This window comes from Salvelinus sp. IW2-2015, linkage group LG1 (genome assembly GCF_002910315.2).
Source record: "Salvelinus sp. IW2-2015 linkage group LG1, ASM291031v2, whole genome shotgun sequence".
Lineage (NCBI taxonomy): Eukaryota > Metazoa > Chordata > Actinopteri > Salmoniformes > Salmonidae > Salvelinus > Salvelinus sp. IW2-2015.
This window is the reverse complement of record NC_036838.1, coordinates 41,922,605-41,944,876: the sequence shown is the minus strand read 5'-3', so window position 1 is coordinate 41,944,876 and position 22,272 is coordinate 41,922,605. Positions and strand designations below refer to the sequence as shown.

Here is a 22,272-nt window from a genome sequence, read left to right as displayed (position 1 = left end):
GATGAGATGGTCCACCTGGAGGAGGGCAGTGGGAACTGGGAGATGAGATGGTCCACCCTAGTGGAGGCAGTGGAACTGGGAGATGAGATGGTCCACCCTGGAGGAGGGCAGTGGGAGCTGGAGAGATGAGATGGTCCACCTAGAGGAGGGCAGTGGGAGCTGGGAGATGAGATGGTCCACCCTAGAGGAGGGCAGTGGGAGCTGGGAGATGAGATGGTACACCCTGGAGCTGATAAGGAGAGCTCCCTCCCTGGCATCCATCAGTCAGACTGCCATGCTCAACCCTACACACTAATTGGCCATCCATCTCTCAAAGCCTGACCTCCTCGCCTCAAGCCAAAGCATACTCACACTGTACCCACCTAAATCAAGCACATGTGTGGTCAAACACACACAGAGCTCTATGGCGGGTCACCTGTCCTGTCYTGTTCTTTCCTGTCCTCTGTTGCATCCCCTGTTCTGTAGACCTGGAGGGGAATCACTGTGCCTGAATTAAAAGGGCTGGCAATGTACCCAATTCACATACCTTGAAAACATACTCTATGAATGAGAATTAATTGTATTTTCACTTGGTCTCAAAGCACTTTACTGTGTGTGCAGGAAGCTTGGCTCGTCCACCACCATTGTGTATTGCCCATCTGCTAACGAGGCGTGTAATACATTTGGAACACACTGCTCTGCAAACAACTTTCTCCTACACTTCTTAGAAATAGAAGTTATACCAGGTACTCCTCCTTTTTTTGTAATTAGAATGTGGCTGCCGACCAACCAATTACCACTGCAATAATCCCAGGCCTAAAAGCGTCTTGATCCATGTCAATTAATGTGGGTATGTGTTCTGGGGCTCATTTTGTTTATGGGCTTGTGAACAGCTGCTCTTTTTAATCCTAATGTAAAATGTGATGGCATTCTGTGGAAAGCTGAGAGGCTGCGGCTGCATCGACTCCTAGCTCTGAGAAAACTGAGTGTTGTTGAAGCACCGCTGGCCCCTCCCGTTTGGCCCATCTGTAACTTCAAACAGCCCTCTCAGGGAGGTTTCAGATCAGCACAAAACCCTCCTTGCTTACTCTCAGGAAGTGTTCTAGGAAGCGCTCTTAGGCCTGTAAGCATTTCTAAAACTCCCAGGTCTCATTGCATATTCATGCACCTTCAGTGTTGAGGCTCAGTCTGTCTAGTAGTAAAAAAAAGACAGCCATATTGAAAAGTTGAAGGTCTCACATCCTCCATGTGCTCATATAACTCTGAAATATAGCTGGTAACCTTTGACCCCCCCAGCTGAGCCAGAGGCCCAGGCTGGAATGTGTAGTCACCTCCAGACCTCAGTGTAAACAGTCAGTCCTGGTCTGCTGGCTTCTCCAGGCTCTATTGCTGGCTTCTCCACTCTGACTGGCCACTCTCACCTCATCTCCCTGATTAATGGACAGTGTGTCTGACTGAGTTGCCATGCCCTTCCACTGTGCTGCCTGCTGGGAGCCTGAGGACTGATGACGGGGTTGAACAGTGCTGGTGGTGATTCAGTGAGGTACGCTCGGTACTGCAGTAGGTAATGAATTGGTGTGGCTGCCTGCTATGAAGTCTAGTCAGCAGGAGGGAGAAAGGTGATCAGTCTTTCTGGGTAAGGTCCTACTTGTCCAGCGTGTGGGTGTCTGATGGAAGGAAGCAGGTGTGTGTGAGCCTGACTGAGGGACTGGAGGGAAGAGAAGTGGGCCTTCTGTGTTCACATATCAGGGGAATTCACTCCTTCCCTCCCTGTTCTCTAAACCACCACACTCCCTAAACCACCACCAAGGGGTTCATCATTCTCACTTTACTCCCCAGCTAATTATCATTATCATTACAGGGGATAATTACCATTTCACTGCCTAGTACCCATGTAGACTGCGGAGTCGCGCAAGGTTATCAATGCAGCACAAACGCAGCCTCCTCTGCCTAATTATAAGATTTGGGTTTTGTGATAACTGAATTGGATGTGAAATGTGCTATTATGCTTTGTGTATATTGGTGAGGCTCTGAGATTCGGCAAGTTCCTAAAAATACATTTGCGGCATGTGGAGCCTGTTAATTAAAAGCTTTGGTTTCCTCTGGAATATAAAGAGGAAATCCACGTGTTATGAAATGCGGGAACATTCTAAATGATATTGGGTGCTTTTCTCTCTTGTGTGAGTTTAGCCATACTGCACTGTGGAATCAGACCACCCGGATCATTAGCCCGATAGTCCTTTTATCCAATTTCCCGAAAGGGAACTCTGACATCATACAGAATGCATTTTTAAAATACTTCTAGTTTTTACTGAATATCAAAYACATCTTTGAAAAATAGCTTTAGACTACCAATCACCAACAGTAACTTATGGTTTGTAGCTAGCTTGTCGAGAGGAGTTACATACATCTTTCTTTGCCCTTTTGGAGTGGCAGCTGATGCCTAACACCTGATGAATGTTGTCTCCATCTGCTCCAGCTCAACACTGGTGCTGCGGGGCTAATAAGCAGGGGAAATTCATTAGGCCTGCAGTACCGTCCTTCTTCCCCCCTCCCTCTCCCTCTCCCCTATGTGTCCCTCAGAGAGAAGGCTCTGAAGGACAGCCTGCCTGGCCTGCCTCTGAAATTTCATTGGCTGGCCACAGAGGACCTCATGACAAACAGGATACATATCTCTTTCACCCTAATTACCAGAGGTGTTTTTTTCCACCTGCTAATCCTACTTGTTTAGAGTGCGCTTGCCCCTCAAAGCCAGGGGGTAGAACTGAAGAAGCATGTGCCTGTTGAGTGGAAGTTGACCTATCATGTAGTAGCTTGGTGGGTGTGGTAGAGTTGACCAGGTTCCAGTGAACCCAGTGATCTGTTCTTTTCCATGTGGATGGTCACACTATGCCCCTCTGTTTACTACTACAGCATGTAGCCAAATATGCCCATGTCTCAAACAAAAGCATTGCCATATTTGACAGAGGGGATAATGGAGATATCTGCAAATATACTATCTACAATAGGAGTATTTTTGAGACTGAAATATTAAGTATATTTACATTGCAATGAATTGAAATAATATCTGATCAGGGTTTGAATGGATGGACTCATTAATGGACTCCCACCTTCGCCTATGCTCACCTGCTGTAAATGTGCACTGCTGCTACTGTATATTGTTTGTTTGAAGGTAGTTGTCTGACCGCCCTCTCTCTCTCCTCCACAGAAACACTAATGGACTCTACCACAGCGACAGCTGAGCTGGGCTGGACAGTCTATCCCGTGTCAGGTTCCAGTGACAACAGCGTGAGTRTTACCTGATCATCTACTTGATGTCATTGAATTTTCATTTGAGTTACTTAATTAACTTGATTGCTGATTTATTAATTTGCATGCAGATGCAGCAATACTACAGTACACTACATTTTCAGTTAATTTAAGATCCTTACAGATACACTTTGGTTTTAAAGGTCCACTGCAGTCAAAAATGTGATTTTCTTGTGTTTTATATATATTTCCACACTGAGGTTGGAATAATACTGTGAAATTGTAAAAATTATGATAATACCCTTTTAGTGTAAGAACTGTTTGAAACCACCACCTGAAATTTCCGCCTGTTTTGGTGGGATGGAGTGACATCACCAGGTGTTAAATTAGTTAATAGACCAATAAGAAATAGCTCTAAACCTCTGCCAATAACAGCTAGTTTTCAGGTTTCCCCTCCCCACTCAGACCACTCCTAGACAATCKTAGCAAAATTCTTGCATGAGAAATTGYTCTTTTTTAAGATGTTATTTTTGTTTCCTTTTGACCACTTTAATTGAAAACAATCATAGTAAATTACTTAATTGTTACTCAGAAAGATTTGATATTAAGACAAAAACGGCTGCATTGGACTTTCAACACCCAAAAGTAAGGATTATTTCTCCCTACTGTTGGGTGTCAAACTCAAGTTTATCAGTAAATCTGCCCTGACTRCTTTGACAGATGTGGTACTGGTAGTGTTTTCATTTCTCACTTCAAGGTCAAAGGCCAGTAATATCTCAGAAAGCTATCTCCACAGTGAGCCAAGTCTTTGTAAGAAAGAACACATCGTAAAGCTGTGCAGAAATCATGAGAGAAACTATAATCCAAATTTAACAGTGGGCTTTTGGGCTCTTTCAGAACATCTTCAAGCTTTTTGAAAAATGATCTCCCTCTCTCTCTTTGCAGGGCAGAAGTTTTGAGTTGGTGTTAAACTTTGCCTACTGGTGCTTTAAAAAGAAAGAAGTTCTGTAGGGATCAATTGAGACCAATAGTATTGCGGTGGTCTTTAATATTAACTGGCTACATGCTTGGTTAGGTTTACCTTGAGTTAATGGTCTCCACTTTCTCCACTTTGCCCTGAACTGCCCCCACTGTACCACACAATCTATCCTTATGAATGTCATATTGTACAATCATAAATGCATTGCTAATTACTTCTGTTCATATGCAAGGCATGAAGCTATGTGTTATATGGACTCTAGCAGCGTTTGATGCGCACTATTTCCACATGGTGTGCCAAGGCATTGGTTTCATCTAGCCACACACAAGCCTAGCCCTCTCCGGGCCAGCCGAAACCAGAACCTCAGCCTCCTACACTTCTTCCCTCACCACATGATCCAGACTCCTCAGACTGGGTCCAAAACACAGAGAAATATGTTGTAGACTTATTTGCTGGTGCATTTCAGAAAACCACTCCCTATTTTATTCAATTATTTATGCTTCTGTGGTTGGTATCCAGGCTGGTTTGAATTATACTGTATCATGCCGTGTGTCTTTAAGCACGAAAAAAGTAGGAGGAAGAAGAAAAAAGGGCTTCAACAGTCAACTGGTGCAACTTCAAAGATCTTCTGCAATAATTGAGCTCAACATCTCCCTCAACCTGAGGGCATGCTGTTTCTTCCCTGCTAGTTCTTACAATTAATATGACAGAACAAAGAGGACTGGTGTAWTCCTCTACCAGCTCTGGATTCAATYTAAACAGAACCAGCGCCGCCATTTCCCCCTTAACGAGGCTGGGAATCTTACAGGTAGTTTGCGTCACGTCTCCTTTTCATCTTTACAAAATGTAAGGTTTAGCAAAACAATCAGAAAAGTCTATTTAATTATCTATATGAATAAGTCAGAACTTCAGACTTGAAAATCAAACATTTGAAAAGGCCAGTGATTAAAAATCTGCCCTGTTTAGATTTATTAATCAGCATCAACGCTTTAGGGTCTCAATTCTCACATCAAAGACAAGCCCCAGTCAGCTTTTAGTGTCCTGTATTCATTTATGCTAGACACAAAGTCTAGAATTGTCTACTCTTGCAGCTTCAGACGAGTTTATAAGGGGCACGCTTCTACAGGTAGATTATGAAAAGCTTTTTACCTCAGATGAAACATTATGCGATGTCCATGTTGAARATTCTCTTATTTATTTCACTGTGATTGGAGAGCCAAAGTAGCTCTCAGGCCCTGATTGGTCAGGTACAAGACCTTTCAGATTCAGACGTTTGGGTTTTATGGGGAAATTATGGAACTGGATGAGGACACAATCCATTGTGAAGTCTCATGTGGCCATCGCTTTCCCAAGTGGACCAGCACAAAAGGAACAGGTGTGATTACTGGACTTGCTCAATATACCAGTAATAGATGCTTTACAGTAGCTATTGTCTTACACATGCATGGCTTTACGGGCTTAACTGACGGATCAGTAACATTCCGCACTGCACCACACCAGCACTTGGCTTTTCACTACTCTGTAGAGCTTCATGAAATATATCATATTGTGTTACATAGTCAACTGTACAATAGGGATACAAAATCGCTGGTACCATTTCACTTGGATTGTTTAAATTTTTCTCCCAAGATTGAATTAACGGACATTGAATTAAATAAATGTATTCAAATGTTTTCAAATACATAGTTCTTCACTTTCCAGGTGTTGGTAGCATTACGTAACCTAACATTCCAGTGAAACATGAACAAACCAACTTTTATGAGTGCTCTCCAGGTGTGTTCCCATCTGTTGCACAGTCAGTTTACCCCTTATTATAGTGGTGACTGCAGCCCTGTATTACCTAGAATAACAGTTCAACTAAAGCAGCAGCTGAAACTGCCTCCAGTCAGGCTCCAAGACCTGAAATATGTTATGATTAAGATTCCATGTAATATTTAGTCAACTATAACACATTACTTGCCTCAGGCAGAATAGGGAAGGTCTGTTGTGCACAGGGCAGGGCAGTGGGAGGAGAGGCTGTTTGATACAAAGCAGAGCATCAGAGAGGTTAAGTGGTCAGTGTTTCCCCTAAGTGGGAGTTGAGAGAACTGTGAACACCAGGCCTTCTGACCTTCACAGAGCTGCTGTGGAATATCACCTCTAGCCTCTAGCCCAGGGGTGTCAAACATACGGCACCGGCCCGCGRGGGGGTCCAATATGGCCCGCTGGCGGTTTGAGTAGATAAAAAAAGTAAACTTTAAAATGACTAAAACCAAATTGATACTGTGTAGAAATTATAATGGACCTATATTCATACAGTTTCGTGACTGTCCAGCTCGCTAATGATCACTAGACAGTCAGGGAGCATCAAAAATTCAAAAAACGATAAAAAAATTTGACGGCAAAGAAATATAACTTTTTCAGTGCGGCCCTCCGGACTTTGCAGGCAGTTACAAATTAATGTAGACATTTCACTAAAAACACCCATTATGTGGAGAGGATGTTGAGGTCTTCATATATTAAGGCCTAATGATGTGGCCTGTGGGCTCAGCACCAGTAAAGAAATGTTCTGTCTGACTCCATAACACAGAACTGGATTGTGTTGGCCACAGCACATTCTATCCCTAGGTGTAATACTTTGATTTAATATTCTGCTTTAGCAATGATAAACATTTATTTTATGTCAACTTGTGAGTGGATTCAGAATCAGATTAATAAGTCATTAATACAGTGCCTTCTGAAAGTATTCAGACCCCTTCACTTTTTACACATTTTGTTACGTGACAGTCATATTCTAAAATCGATTAACCTTTCTATGACACACGTTCCGCTAGCGGAACCCCTGACAACATTCCGCTGAAAAGGCAGCGCGGGAAATTCAAAAATATTTTTTAGAAATATGTAACTTTCACACATTAACAAGTCCAATACAGCAAATGAAAGATAAACATCTTGTTAATCTACCCATCGTGTCCGATTTAAAAAATGTTTTACAGTGAAAACACAACATAATGATTATGTTATATCACCGCCAAGTCCAAAAAACACACAGCCATTTTCCCAGCCAAAGATAGGAGTCACAAAAAGCAGAAATAGAGATAAAATGAATCACTAACCTTTGATGATCTTCATCAGATGACACTCATAGGACATCATGTTACACAATGCATGTATGTTTTGTTCGATAATGTGCATATTTATATAAARAAATCTCAGTTTACATTGGCGCCATGTTCAGAAATGCCTCCAAAATATCCGGAGAAATTGCAGAGAGCCACATCAAATAACAGAAATACTCATCATAAACTTTGATGAAAGATACATGTTTTACATAGAATTAAAGATACACTTGTTCTGAATGCAACCGCTGTGTCAGATTTCAAAAAAACTTTACGGAAAAAGCACACCATGCAATAATCTGAGATGGCGCTCAGATATAAACAACATTTCTCCGCCATGTTGGAGTCAACAGAAATACGAAATTACATGATAAATATTCCCTTACCTTTGATGATCTTCATCAGAATGCACTCCCAGGAATCCWAGTTCCACAATAAATTGTTGTTTTGTTCGATAATATCCATTATTTATGTCCAATTAGCTACTTTTGTTGGCACGTTTAGTACACATATCCAAACGCTCGCGCAGATCCAGGCGAACGTCGGACGAAAACTTCAAAAAGTTATTACAGGTCGAATAAACTTGTCAAACTAAGTAGAGAATCAATCTTTAGGATGTTGTTATCATAAATATTCAATAACGTTCCAACCGGAGAATTCCTTTGTGTCTATAGAAGTAATGGAACGCAAGTCGATATCATGTGGAATGCGCGTGACCAGGACCTGGCACTCTGCCAGACCACTGACTCAAACAGCTCCCATCCGGCCCCACATCACAGTAGAAGCTTCATTCAACGTTCTACAGACTGTTGACATCTAGTGGAAGGCGTAGGAAGTGCAAACAGATCCATATCCCACTGGGATTTCAATAGGCGATGAGTTGAAAATCGACCAGCCTCAGAATTCTCACTTGCTTTTTGGATTTTTTCTCAGGTTTTTGCCTGCCATATGAGTTCTGTTTTACTCACAGACATCATTCAAACAGTTTTAGAAACTTCAGAGTGTTTTATATCCAATAATAATAATATGCATATATTAGCWTCTKGGACAGAGTAGGAGGCAGTTCACTCTGGGCACGCTATTCATCCAAAGTGAAAATGCTGCCCCCTATCCCTAAAAAGTTAAATAAATGTTTTCCCTCATCAATCTACACACAATACACCATAATGACAAAGTGTTTTTTCATTATCATTTTTTTGCAAATGTATTACAAATAAAAACAGCTATGATATGAGACTTGAAATTGAGCTCAGGTGCATCGTGTTTCGATTAATCATCCTTGAGATGTTTCTACAACTTTATTAGACTCCACCTGCGGTGAATTCAATTGATTGGGCATGATTTGGGAAGGCACACACCTGTCTATATAAKGTCCCACACTCGTCAGAGCGAAAACCAAGTCATGAGGTTGAAAGGAATTGTCCGTAGAGCTCCGAGACACAGATYTGTGTCGAGGCACAGATCTGGGGAAGGGTACCAAAACATTTCTGCAGCATTGAAGGTCCTCAAGAACACAGTGGCCTCCATCATCCTTATATGGAAGAAGTTTGGAACCACCAATACTCTAGAGCTGTCCACCCGGGCAAACTGAGCAATCAGGGGAGAAGGGCCTTATTCAGGGAGGTGACCAAGAACCCAAATGGTCATTCTGACAGAGCTCCAGAGTTCCTCTGTGGAGATGGGAGAACCTTACAGAAAGATAAACATCTCTGTAGCACTCCACCAATCAGGCCTWTATGGTAGAGTGGCCAGATGGAAGCCACTCCTCAGTAAAAGGCACATGACAGTTTGTCAAAAGGCTCGTAAAGGACTCTCAGACCATGAGAAACAGGATTCTCTGGTCTGATGAAACCAAGATTGAACTCTTTGGCCARGTGTCACGTCTGGAGAAAACCTGGCACCATCCCTACGGTGAAGCATGATGGTGGCAGCATCATTCTGTGGGGATGTTTTTCAGTGGCAGGGACTAGGAGACTAGTCAGGATCGAGGGAAAGATGAACGGAGCAAAGTACAGAGAGATCATTGATGAAAACCTGCTCCATAGCACTCAGGACCTCAGACTAGGGTGAAGGTTCATTTTCCAACAGGACAACGACCCTAAGCACACAGCCAAAACAATGCAGAAGTGGTTTCGGAACATGTCTCTGAATGTGCTTGTGGCCCAGCCAAAGCCCGGATTTGAACCCAATCGAACATCTCTGGAGAGACCTGAAAATAGCTGTGTAGCGACGCTCCCCATCCAACCTGACAGAGCTTGAGAGGTTCTACAGAGAAGAATGGGAGAAATTCCCCAAATACAGGTGTGCTAAGCTTGTAGCGTCATACCCAAGAAGACTCGAGGCTGTAATTGCTGCCGAAGGTGCTTCAGCAAAAGTACTGAGTAAAGGGTCTGAATACTTATGTAGACGTGATATTTCCGTTTTTTCTTTGTCATTATGGGATATTGTGTGTAGATTGATGATGAAAAAAAATCTATTTAATCCATTTTAGAATAAGGCTGCAATGTAACAAAATCTGGAAAAAGTCAATGGGTCTGAATACTTTCCAAATGCACTGTATGTATGGTGGATTTGGCACTAGACTAGTTAAAATCTTCTACTTAGAGACATTTGAGGGATCTATAGATCTGTACATTCTCTATAGTCGGGCTATAATGAACTCAGTGACTGGAATATGAAATATGGAAGTCTTATATAAGATCCTATATTCCATGCATGTCAATTCACAACAAGTTTCATTAAGATGGCATTTCATGGCAGGTTTTGTGGCAGGTTTTGTGGCAGGTTTTGTCATTTAAAGAGATAATTCAGTATAAAAAAAGCCTGGTTATGACAGATCCTGGTTATGACTTTGCATATAGCCATTTCCTTACCTAAATTGTAATGTTAAAGCATATTTAAGTATATGGAACTCATTAGAATAGAGTATCCCCTAATTTAGTATGATTGTCGATTAAAGTTGGTCTGTAAAACTATATCCTGCCTTTTTAAGACCTCTTCATCGTGGGGGAAAACATATTTGTGTGGTTATGATTTTATATGAGCACTGAAATGTCAATCCCTGGTTGGCAACTTGGCATGCATTATATTGTCATGTCTTTAATTTACTCCAAAGTAAAAATGTAAATATGATCCTTATGTAGATTGGTGGAGGGGATTAAAGCGGCAATAAGAAGCTTGTTTGTCTAACTTTACATGTTGTACATAACAAGTGGACAATGGTAATTGAAGTTGACTGCACCAGACCGTTCTATTCATGTCTCCCTGTGTGTCTCTCTCTGTGTGTCTCTCTCTGTGCCCTCCATGTGGCTGGGACTCCTGCAGTACTTGGCTCGTTTTGTTCCCCTCTTTGTAACTCAATGCAGAGACTGGGTGTCATTTGTCCTGCCCTGTCCCCTTAGGGCACAGCACTCTTACTCTAACAGATTTCCCACAACTGCAAATTGGACAACTTGGCCCCAGGAGATTTCCATTGGATTCTTTCTCCTTCATGTGAATTATTTATTTACTTGTTGTCAGTGACAGAGCGCTGGAATGTTTTGTATGTGTGTAGCTGTTCTCTGATGCTTCAGCCATTCTGGGTCGATCCTCATACTGTAATGACAAGACGTGAGAACTGAAGTTCACATTTCATGTTGTGTCATGCATGCCACTGTGGCCTTTGAATGATGTAAATGGCTCAGGAGACCACTCACCCTGCCAGCCCACTCCACCCCAGGAAGGGGGTTCAGTTAGACACAAAAGTCCATCCTAGAGACCATAAAGACTTTATTTTGGATCATTTAATGTAGCAAAAAGCTTCCTTTTGGGAATAGTTTGTGCTTTGGAGGTAGTCTACTCTATAACTCATCCCTGACAGTGTGTTCTGCTTGGCTTTACAGCAGAGACACATTGTCAGGGAGACTGAAGGTCAGCTGAACTTTAACCCCATCCTGGAGTGGCTGGCAGCCCTGGGAGTTATCAATCCAGAACCTCATTCTCTGAGTCCAGCATGCTCTATMATTTCATACAGCTACAGTAAGCGRCTGGCAGTTCACACATTGTGTACTTTTCCAAACTGCATACTAAGGAGAACTTCATAGCTATACAGAGCACATTCATCAGATTTCATTCTAAGGTAATTTATCATTAATGTGAGTCAAGAGGATAAGTGGCATTTAAACTCATTATTTAGCTGAAATTAAAAGATGGCCAACAATTGCCTAACCCATTGTACATCCCGTTCACACTCAGTAGAGCAGTGCAGCAGAATGCACAGTGCTCTGCACCGCTAGCGCTGTAATGGCTGTCTTTATATTTGGGTACGACCCTCAAGACCATAGATGCGACCCCGGACACTTTGGCGCCCCACTTATGATGGTCCTMTTTATGTTTGGGTGCCAACMTCTGAGCTCTAAGGGCCGATGACACCCCATTAGAAGGAGCTCCTTTATGTGAGTGTGTGACCACAGAACACAGGACCTTGAAGAGAGCAGCTCCTCTGGCGTGTTGTTGATTGCAAKTTCTCACTTGTTCAGTCTGTGAGCTCTTTATGTCCATAAATTAATGTTGTGTTTCAGCAGATGGAAGCTCTTGCAGTGTTATGAAAGAATACCTTGATTCTGTGTGTTTCACCTTGACATATACAGGTAACTGCCAAAAGAATGGAAACACTTGAGTAAATGAGGCATACAAAGTATATTGAAAGCAAGTGCGTCCACATAGGTGTGGTTCCTGAGTTAATTAAGCAATGAACATCCCATCATGTTWAGGGTCATGCTTAATAAAACTGACCAGTTTTCCATTATTTTGGCTACTGAAGAGATATCAGTGACGTTAAAAGAGGGGTCTCAAAGGAGCATAGTGGGTTTAATGTGTTTGTGTGTGCATGTCTCAGTCACCAGATCTCAACCTAATTGAACACTTATGGGAGATTCTGAAGTGGCGCCTGAGACAGCGTTTTCCACCACCATCAACAAAACACCAAATTATGGAATTTCTTGTGGAAGAATGGTGTCGCATCCCTMCAATAGAATTCCAGACACTTGTAAAATATATGCCAAGGCACATTGAATCTGTTCTGGCTGCTCGTGGCGTTAAGACACTTTTTGTTGGTGTTTCCTTTATTTTGGCAGTTACCTGTAGGTTTGTTCACCTAGGACAGATGTTGTAACTGTGAATTCAATTATTATTTGAATGATGCCTTTGACTGTTATCAAGCAAACAGGAAAAAGTAATAATGTATTTGATTTTTAAATACATTGTACAGTATCTCCTGCTTTATAGCATACATCCAGCTACGTAGCCAACAGTACATCCAGTCAAGATACTCTACATGGTGGYCGTGATGGTCCCCCTCTCAATAGATCTGGACTCAGATAAACAAGTCTGTGTGTGGTAAAAAACAATCTCAAAGGAGAGAGAGTTAGTGTTACAATTCCCAGCCTCCTCAAAGAGCCCTTCATCCTTCTTAACCAACCCCACCATGAACTCCTCCACCCCCCCACCACAATCAACTCCACCACCTTACCTAACACATGACCGCCCTGCAGCCTCACTCCCACTATAGTACCGGGAGGAGAAGCTGTGAAAATGAAGACGTTTCTTCTTATTTCACACTCGGCGCTTGATCGCTGGCCTCTTATTATGTCCCATTTGCTTCCCTCCACTGGCTCTGATGAAAGCAGGGCAGCAAAGCCGTGACAGGACTAAAAGGGGCCCTCCATCAAAACACATTTGTTTGGGGTCTTTTTAGCCTGGCCCTATTCCCCCTTCCCGTAGTCACTATCTCTCATTAGTGGCTACCGCCCCACCCCCAACCCCAGTTCACATTGTTTAAGTTTGATGGAGCGATGCTTGGGGCTCAGAACAAGAGAACGTCACACTCTGTCCTTTCCTGTTTAATCGGTCCACGACCTCTGTCTGAAAAGAGTGTCACTCTGTGAATGGAGGTGGAAAGGTCAATGGCTGCCCATGACCCTGGATGGCTGTGTCCATTTGGATGGGGAATAGATGGGACGACCAACACATTCCCCCTCCCAGAATGTCTCTTAACTGTAAATCAAGGCCCCCCATTTTGGTCAACATTAACATTCATACACTTACAGTATTAATGAGTAGCTTTTATTGYATATTAATGGACCATATCTGATACATTCTCGTAATTTTAAAAGATTTGTAGATGCGTGTCATCAAAATGAAGACATATAGYTACCATCTGGTTGAATCCCATCCAAGGTCTCTTTAATCATTATCTACAAACACAATCTTAATAGTTTTGAGTTAGTGCCAGTATTACAATAATACATTTTCGTCATACATTTTTCCTTCAAATCCCTCCAGTTACTAAAGGTTTTACATCTATCAACTGTTATTAATAAACTGTACATATTTGGTATGATGTCTGTCTGTCTGGAGAGAATAATATGGAAATGGGAATAAAGAAGAAAAGCTCTAATTAGTCTGTGAGTGTTTGATAGAACGTGGGTCTTAAACATGAGGGCTGACTCGCTCCTCCTTACCCGTCAATACTCTGTCAGAATTCTTGTTAAGTGGGTACTAATTTAGGAAATGATGTCAGCTGTGAAGTGAAGAGTGAAGAGGGATAAGAGGGGTATGGAGTAAAGGCAGCACGGGGTGCAGCTGACTAGTGTGAAGAGGCTTTGGTGTTAAGAAAAGCTTTCTCTTCAGATGAACTTGTCAGGTCAAGGTCACAGTGGTTGGAGTCCTTTGGAGTAACAGCAGAGGTTGCATATGAACGCTTTACTATATCTGTGTGTGTGTGTGTGTGTGTGTGTGTTGAAATGAAAAGTATCCCTAGCACACAGTGAAATCTGCTCTCTGTTTGCAGATAATTACCTGTGTAATGTTTTATTACCAGTTCTATGTTTTATTGGAGTGTGACTCAGATTAGGGTTAAATTCATGTCATGCATGTGTTTCGGTACAATGACTGATCTGTTTCATTTACAATAACTGATGTGTTGGTGGTGGACTAATTTGGAGATTTGCTTATTGTAGTATTCAATAACACATTGTAATTCAAAAACAGGAAAATTGGGTGCATCACCCATGCCTTGGAGAGAAGGATTTTTTTCTCAGTATTTAGACCGGGGGATTGTTTTTCCTGTATTTGTTACCCTTGAAGAGCTTCTTCCGACAGTGACTTTATGCAAATAGTTTCCTTTTTTGTATTTGGCCAGAGGACATAGAGGAGCCAGAGAGGAGGCGGCACTATAATGCCTTGCTGGCTGTGTAATGAGCAGAGTTTAACACCTGCTCTCTACTGGCTAAATAATGCATAGTCCTGTCCTAGAGTAGAGTAGAGAGAAACAAACAGGCCAGGTTCATGCAGGGAGCCAAGTGGGATCTCCAGCGGGCACTGACGGATGACAACCCCTCACTGCAGGCCTACCTCTGTGCCAACAAAACAATGTTAGGGAGCAGATTACACCCTGCACATAATGTACACTCCTGYACTGTAATCTCAGCCCTGACTGGGACCGCTGCTGCTCAGGATGGCGCTGTCTTTATCTATGGTTAGGTTGTAGTGTAGCCATGATGCTGGGTACACCTGCCATTGGGTTATGTGTGTGAGGTAGAGGTAAAGAATTGGAGGTATTGATGTGTTACTAAACCTACCATTCAAAATATACRGTCAGCATGTGGTCAACACAGGGATATATTATCAAAGTGTATGTTGTGTCTACATTTGAGTAACCCTTTACCTCTGTGTCCTTCTTCCACAGTGGGAGGAGGTGAGTGGATACGACGAGAACATGAACACCATTCGCACCTACCAGGTGTGTAACGTGTTCGACAACAACCAGAACAACTGGGTCCGCACCAAGTACATCCGGCGCCGGGGTGCACAGCGCATCCACGTGGAGATGAAGTTCTCCGTGCGAGACTGCAGCTCCATCCCCAACGTGCCCGGCTCCTGTAAAGAGACTTTTAACCTGTACTACTATGAGTCAGACTCGGACACGGCCAACAAGGTGTCCCCGGCCTGGATGGAGAACCCCTGGATCAAGGTGGATACCATCGCAGCCGACGAGAGCTTCTCCCAGGTGGACCTGGGTGGCCGGGTGATGAAGATCAACACAGAGGTGCGGAGCTTTGGCCCCGTGTCCAAACACGGCTTTTATCTGGCCTTCCAGGACTACGGCGGCTGCATGTCACTCATCGCCGTGCGAGTCTTCTACCGGAAGTGTGCCCGCGTCATCCAGAACGGGGCCGTGTTCCAGGAAACCTTGTCGGGGGCGGAGAGCACATCTCTAGTGGCATCGCGTGGCGTGTGTATCCCCAACGGGGAGGAGGTGGACGTRCCCATCAAGCTCTACTGCAACGGGGATGGCGAGTGGATGGTCCCTATCGGGCGTTGCATGTGCAAGGCTGGCCACGAGGCTGTGGAGAACGGGACTGTGTGTAGAGGTAAGGGCCACCCTCATCCCTCTCTCTTTAACACTGTTAGCCAGACTAGATGGAAACGCTAACCTTACAAACCTAGTCAGCTGTAGATTCATAACAGAGTAATCCAAACAGCAGAGAATACATACGGTACTTAATACCGTACCTGTCTGCATACTGCACTTCATGCTGCTCTAGGGATCAGGTTATTCCCTATGAACAGAAAGTCTAAGCTTTTAAAATATGGCCATGTATATTGAATAAGTAAACAGGAGGATGGGATGATCACACATCACAGTGGATAGTACATGTTGGCTCTACGGTCCCATTTTCATATGAATGATCACTCCACAGTTTTTCCAATWACAAACGGGTGAATATTACTTCACATATGTAACAGATGTGCTTCAGGTTATGGCTTATATACTGTATGACGGAATATGGCTTTTCTTTTGAAGTGGTCAGATATAGAACATGTCTAGTTMATTTCTAAAGCACTCTAAAGGAGAGGACTGTCAGGTCACAGGTGTTTGGACTCCAATCACATAGGTCTGTCATAGCTGGGAGAGACTTTTCCTTYAGAATATTTATTACTTTCAACACTACACCAGGGATCATCATCTAGCTTCAACCCCGGGCACATTTTTTCTTGAGCGGATGTCAGGGGGCCGGAACATGATTACAAATCATTTATAGACTGCAAATTGACCGCAAGAATCCCAAACATATATAATACTTTACTAAAACATAAACATTTCAAACCATGCTTACACAATCACATACTGCATATCTCTCTATTATCCATGGGATTTAATAATGGGATTTATGGGATTTAATAATTTGGAGCTGATTTGCTGGTGTTTTTACAGTCTTTTATGTCCAACAATAAAACAATTAAAACATTTTAAAAATCATATTCTTTTTTGCCTCAGAAAACTTGGGGTGCCTAATGAAATCCTCCAGTTGGGGAACCCTGCTCTACACAGTGTAGTAGATGTCATTTTACATGTCCATTCAAATCTACACAGAATAGAAACCATTTCCCTGACTGTGAGAATTCTATTAAATGCATGACTTTACCTCATGGGAAGCTGTAATGCTAATGCGTGTAGGATGTGTGAATATATTACATTGAATCTTTGTGTCACAGGTCTTGTCATTCCATATTCCAGCTCTGATGGAAAAGGCTGTAAAGAGGTTCATATTTCAGTTTCTCACAGTGGAGGCTGAAGTTGATTTGAGTTTATAAGCGTATTGATACTGTTTCTAAAGAAAACACAAACAGCCAAAATAAGATCAAAGCTGAATAGTTGAAACTCTCGCTTTAGGTGCAATGCAGTGGTTGAGTCAGTAAGCTACCACACACACACCCACTGGGTACCACAAACATGTATGTCTTTCATATACAAGGACAAGAGAGGATTTGTTCCAAACGCCTACCTCCTACCTTTCTTCTCTTCGACTGGAATCACTCGAGGTCCAGATCGATTTACCATTTCACAACATCACTGTGCTCAACCTCACCTGTGCTGCTACGCCCGTCCGCTCCGCGGCAGATGGTATTGGCTGGACGTGCTCAGAGAGCCTGATGGCTAACAGCAGAACGGGGAAGTATCAGCCTGCAGCCTGCAGACAGGGCCCACGCTGACACAGCAATGCAGCCAGCCGGCAGGCACAATAAAACACCCACCTGTGTTCCAGCCGCCTGTGTACTGCTGCCTCTGTAATTAGCCCACAGCCCCCAGCAGCTCTGGCTCTGTAGAGAGGAGGGAAGGCGATGGGCGATAGCCCATCTTCCTCACAAACAGTACCTCTGATCAATGATGGCTAATGAGGACATGCACAGGCCCTCCTTAAGGAATACGCACCAATAAAAGGCACACGGAGGATAGCTGCTCTAATTTGAAACCCCTGCATAATTACACGAATCTGGTTGTTTTTTGACCTACATGTAAGTCACTGCGTTGGCGGATTGGAATGTCTCTGGGGCATTCTCAATCACTGTGCTTTTGTGTGAAACTGGATTATACAATTAAATTGATGGCCATTCAATGGAAATGCACATTTTTCAATCACTCAGTGCTAGAATGCTGGGCGGTGGAAGTGTTTCACCTTCCAGTTCCTTATCATTCTCCTATTTCTCCAACAGGGGAAGAATCAGAGTTAATCAGAGGCTAGCCATCCAAGGTGCTTTGCTCTGAAGAAAAGCTTAATTCATTGCAGTCTTTCATCTTCATCATCCCCTTTGCTGTACTGAGAGAGTGTGTATGAGGTCAAAGCTCACACAAACACATCACTTCCCAATGTTCACAAGCAGATATTTTTCAGTCTTTCTCTGTGTCGCTAGGTCTTCACTGATCACATAGCCACACTCAGCGGACTATTAAAGCTTTATGAGCAGGAGCTGTGGCAGGCAGCAAAACGTTGGCAGAGCCTATACAATAGTCATGAGACTCAGTGCATACAAGGAGAATGTATGTGCTGCAAAAGAAGAAAATCAAATCATTAAAGATGAAATTATTACTTGCCCATTGTATCGTAATCCTTTTAGATTTTTGATCAAGCCCTGCAATTAATCGAGGTGTGTAATCTTTCTCCACATTGAAAGTTGATATTGCAATGTGAGACTGTGGCCAGTGATGACTTCATTTATGAAAGATGCTCTTTTGCCTGCTCATGTTTAGATAATGAGTTGATTTGTGAAAGATGCCTCTCAGGGAGTCTTCACTATCCTCTTTCAGAGAGGATTATGAAACCGCAGACAGAAAATAATATAACAGCCGAGATGAAAGAGCTGTCCTGCTMATTTATTAATAATGTGACACTTTGTTCCAATACCTCAGCAACAAAACCTAGAATTACACATGTATCAATTAAATCCTTGGCAGGGCCCTCCACAAATAATCACACTTTGACATGAAATCGGTCAAAATATTGACAATAGACAGCGCTATTGCTTAAATTGCAGGGCATTTTTCCGTGATCGTCTTACTAACCAGATTAAGTTACTTCTCATAGAAGTGCCGGGAGTAAATGAACCTGAACCGCACCAGGGTCTTTGAACAGAATGGGCCCTGAAAGAGATCTGATGTCCCTCAGAGCTCCAGGAGATGGTGCACCACAGAGACACACATGGGGTTCTGTTCGTCCTTGCCTTTCAGTTGAAATACTCTTTCTCTCTCTAGAAGGATACAATGAGAGCCATGTTCAAGGGTGGACAACTTCCTAACAATGCCCATGTGTGTTTTTTATTGTAATCTGATCATCTAACCCATGCCATTGTGGCTTTAATGGTCTTGACTGTGGGAGTGTGTCTCATATTATTGAGTAATGCAGGTTCAGTTAGAGACGCAAAAGTCACATTTACARTAACATTGTTTCTAACAGCACTAAATAACCCAGTATTTATTTAACTAGTTCCGTTTGAGGAAGGGGAATGCTGTAAAATCACCAGCGTAGTGTACACAGGCATGTCCCGCTGCACAGATATAAAAGGAAGCATTCTCCACACCACAACAAATAGTTCTGCTTGACTTCTATGACAGTTGAGAGTGTAGAATGTGAGGAACAGGAGACTACATAGTCTCTCTCCCAATGACATGCAGAGAAAAGCCCAGTGTGAAACATAAAACAGCATGTCAGCTCACAGACTGTCACAGACTGAGGCCATGACGAAACGGGATGGACATGCTACGTTCAGCACAGCTCACAGATTCAAAACATTCAATAATGCACCATCAGAAAGAGTCAGTATCAAGAATTAGTTTTAAAATGTACCATTTCTCCTCATAGTAATGGTGAGCTTGGTTGCTGATTGTGGAGGAACAGGAAGGTGTTTTTCTCCTCTTGGATKTGGTGAGGTCTCTGTACTGTCAGTAGTGTGGGCTGAGCTGCCTGATGCTAGCTCTGCTGTTCCACATCCAAGGCAAGAAGATTAACGAGGAGAGCTTTAGTAATCCTTCAGTCAAATGTAATGGTAGATAAAGGGAGTTAGAGGGGATTGAGTGGGAAGGTGGGCCCTGGGATGGCATAGCATGATTGCATGGAAAAAGAAAAGGAGAGGAGGGGGGAAGCTTCAAGCCAGGAAATGACTCCCTAACCCACTGACAGAATTCCCGGCTCTGCATCCAGAGAGGGTTTAATGGTGGAAATCAGCACAGCACAGACACACCTCTGCTGCGCCTGCTTTTATTTCCCAGGGTGCCCTTGCCTTTAATAATAGCTCTAATTGACTAACAGCACATGTGGGGAATACACAGCCATGTGTACGCGTAGACACCTCTCCCCTGCGCTCTAGATCCAGGCAAACGCAAAACAAACACACCCCCTCAAGGCTTTTACTGCACTGTGTGCAAACAAAGCCACAGGATTCTGAGAGACGRGAAAATCTTTAAAATCGTTTCCTTTACATATAAAGTGATTATACTGYCGCAGATTAAATCATTTTAGTATGTAGGTAAGGAATACCCATTTACATCCACTCAGTATGTACTGTAATTCATCACAGTATTTGACTGACAAATAACATACAAAATACTAGTTGATTTTTTCAAATGGATGCTTCAATTGAAGGTCTGTCTCATAATTTGAGGGGCTGTTATACTGTAGGTTGATGGTGTGGTCTGTGAACATGAGGTAGATAGTGTAGCAGAAGAATGGGAACATTGGAGCTGTGGGACATTCTTAGCCAACTACAGAGACTCTGTGGAGCAGTCACACTCCTTTATTCCTTGTTCTCAACTGTGATGGGATTTCAGCCTGACCAGGTGTTTTCTCTGTCTTTGTCTTTGTCTCTGAGCGCTGCGCACATCTAAACAGCAGACTACACAGAGCAGTAACCATTTACTCCCCCCCCCCCCCCCCACACACACACACGCCCACACAAACACAGAGGGTATCACCCCTTTTCTCCAAACACATCCATCACATAGGAATGTGATAACTCCAGGTGAGATGTCTGCGAATCGCCTCCAGCTCAGAGATCACGGCCTATTCGCCATGTAAACCTTTTCCATATGGCCGTGCATGTGTTGTGTCCTACCCGATATGGCTCCTCATGCGGTGGTTCCAATCCCTCGTCTGTCCTTGTTATCCCACACCATCTGTGGAATGCAATGTGTCCAGACCATTTTCTGCACAGCGCTCCTTTTATCTTAACCCTGCAGTAGGGTTACCCAGTGCCTGGCTCTGCTTCTGAACACCTCGACACTGTGGCCCCTCCTGGCCCTGGGTCCCCCATGCTTCAGACAGTGGTCTGATGGTCTGGTGTGAGAGAGGTATAGGGGAATGACCCCTACAACCCCTGATTCAGACAGCCTTCCTACTGGACAAGCCATTTTGCTACTGAGACAGGACGGCGGCTTCTCCATACAGCCCCCATGTTCTCCTGCAGATGTCTTCATTCATGTCCTGTTAGAGACTTCACTGAATTCCATCAGCAAACAACTAGGAAGTGGGATGGATTGTGTGTCTGACTGACAAAACCTCAAAATAAGAGCTACAGTTGAAGCGACCTTGTTTGTCAGTGAGGTATAAGTACACGAGTCAACATTTTAACAGACTATACTGTAGACATACAGTAACTCATGCAGAATAATTTGTATACAGTTGGTCTGTTCTAAAAAGTGAACAGAGAGAGCTGCTCTCCATTCCAGACATAGAGCTGCTSTCCWTTCCTAACATAGAGCTGCTCTCCATTCCTGACATAGAGCTGCTCTCCATTCCTGACATAGAGCTGCTCTCCATTCCTGACATAGGGCTAATGAATGTACCATGTGTGTTATGTGGCCATAGTGTCGCAGAGATGAACCCAGTTGTTCTCACACAATTGACCCCCAGTCGCTTACTGAAGGGTAAACCCCAGATTCTGTTTCACCCCGTGCTGTCATCCAATCTCATGGAACATCTTTCATGGCATGATGTTACACTAAACATAAAGGCGTTCAATGTAGAGGACCGAGTTTGGAAAACCCTGCTATAGAGTACAGTATTGTAGAGCAGAGAAGATAAATATCTTCCTTGGTCGTTGAGACAGTTTTCAAACTATAATGGATGTTAAAATTAGAACGTCAGCCCTCCAACAAAGATCTCCCCTCTTTTAAAGTTYAATAGGTGTTTAAAGATTAAACACAGGAGGGAGTGAGGGGAGAGACGGGAAACATGAAAAGCTATGGATGGTTCAATCCTCCTGGCTGGGTTATCAGTGCTGGATGCCTCACTGCTCTGTGCTCTGTGACATCACTAATAACCAGAGCATGTGAGCACTTTCTTCTTGAAGAGCAGGATAAAATGAAGACATCTTACAGAGAGCAAACGCTACTCCTCTCCACTATAGAGTTAAGTGCTCTACTGACATTTTAAGGTAGAGAGGTGTATTCTGTTTGTATACAGCCAAACAATGCTGAACCTATATTTGGTAATGGTGTCGGCTGAGAACAGAGATGGAACGTAGAGTAAGAGGAGCCATACCCAAAGGAAGACCAAAATAAAATGTACCATTAACATTGAATTTCACTGCTACAGCCCAGCAGGAAAACAACAACAGATAGAGAGTAGTATCCTTGGTTTCAAGGGCATCATC

The 22,272-nt window shown here is 43.2% G+C and overlaps 1 protein-coding gene across 4 annotated transcripts in view; it reads left to right on the top strand.

Annotated features, from left to right (window-relative positions):
• Positions 1-22,272, top strand: part of LOC111967748 (ephrin type-B receptor 2) — a 154,471-nt gene that overhangs the window by 50,098 nt on the left and 82,101 nt on the right. For all 4 annotated transcript variants that reach the window (XM_070444950.1, XM_023993086.2, XM_023993095.2 and 1 more), the window contains exons 2-3: positions 3,188-3,267; positions 15,032-15,716. In XM_070444950.1, coding sequence (XP_070301051.1) covers positions 3,188-3,267; positions 15,032-15,716 — 765 coding nt within the window. The remainder of the gene's footprint in view (positions 1-3,187; positions 3,268-15,031; positions 15,717-22,272) is intronic.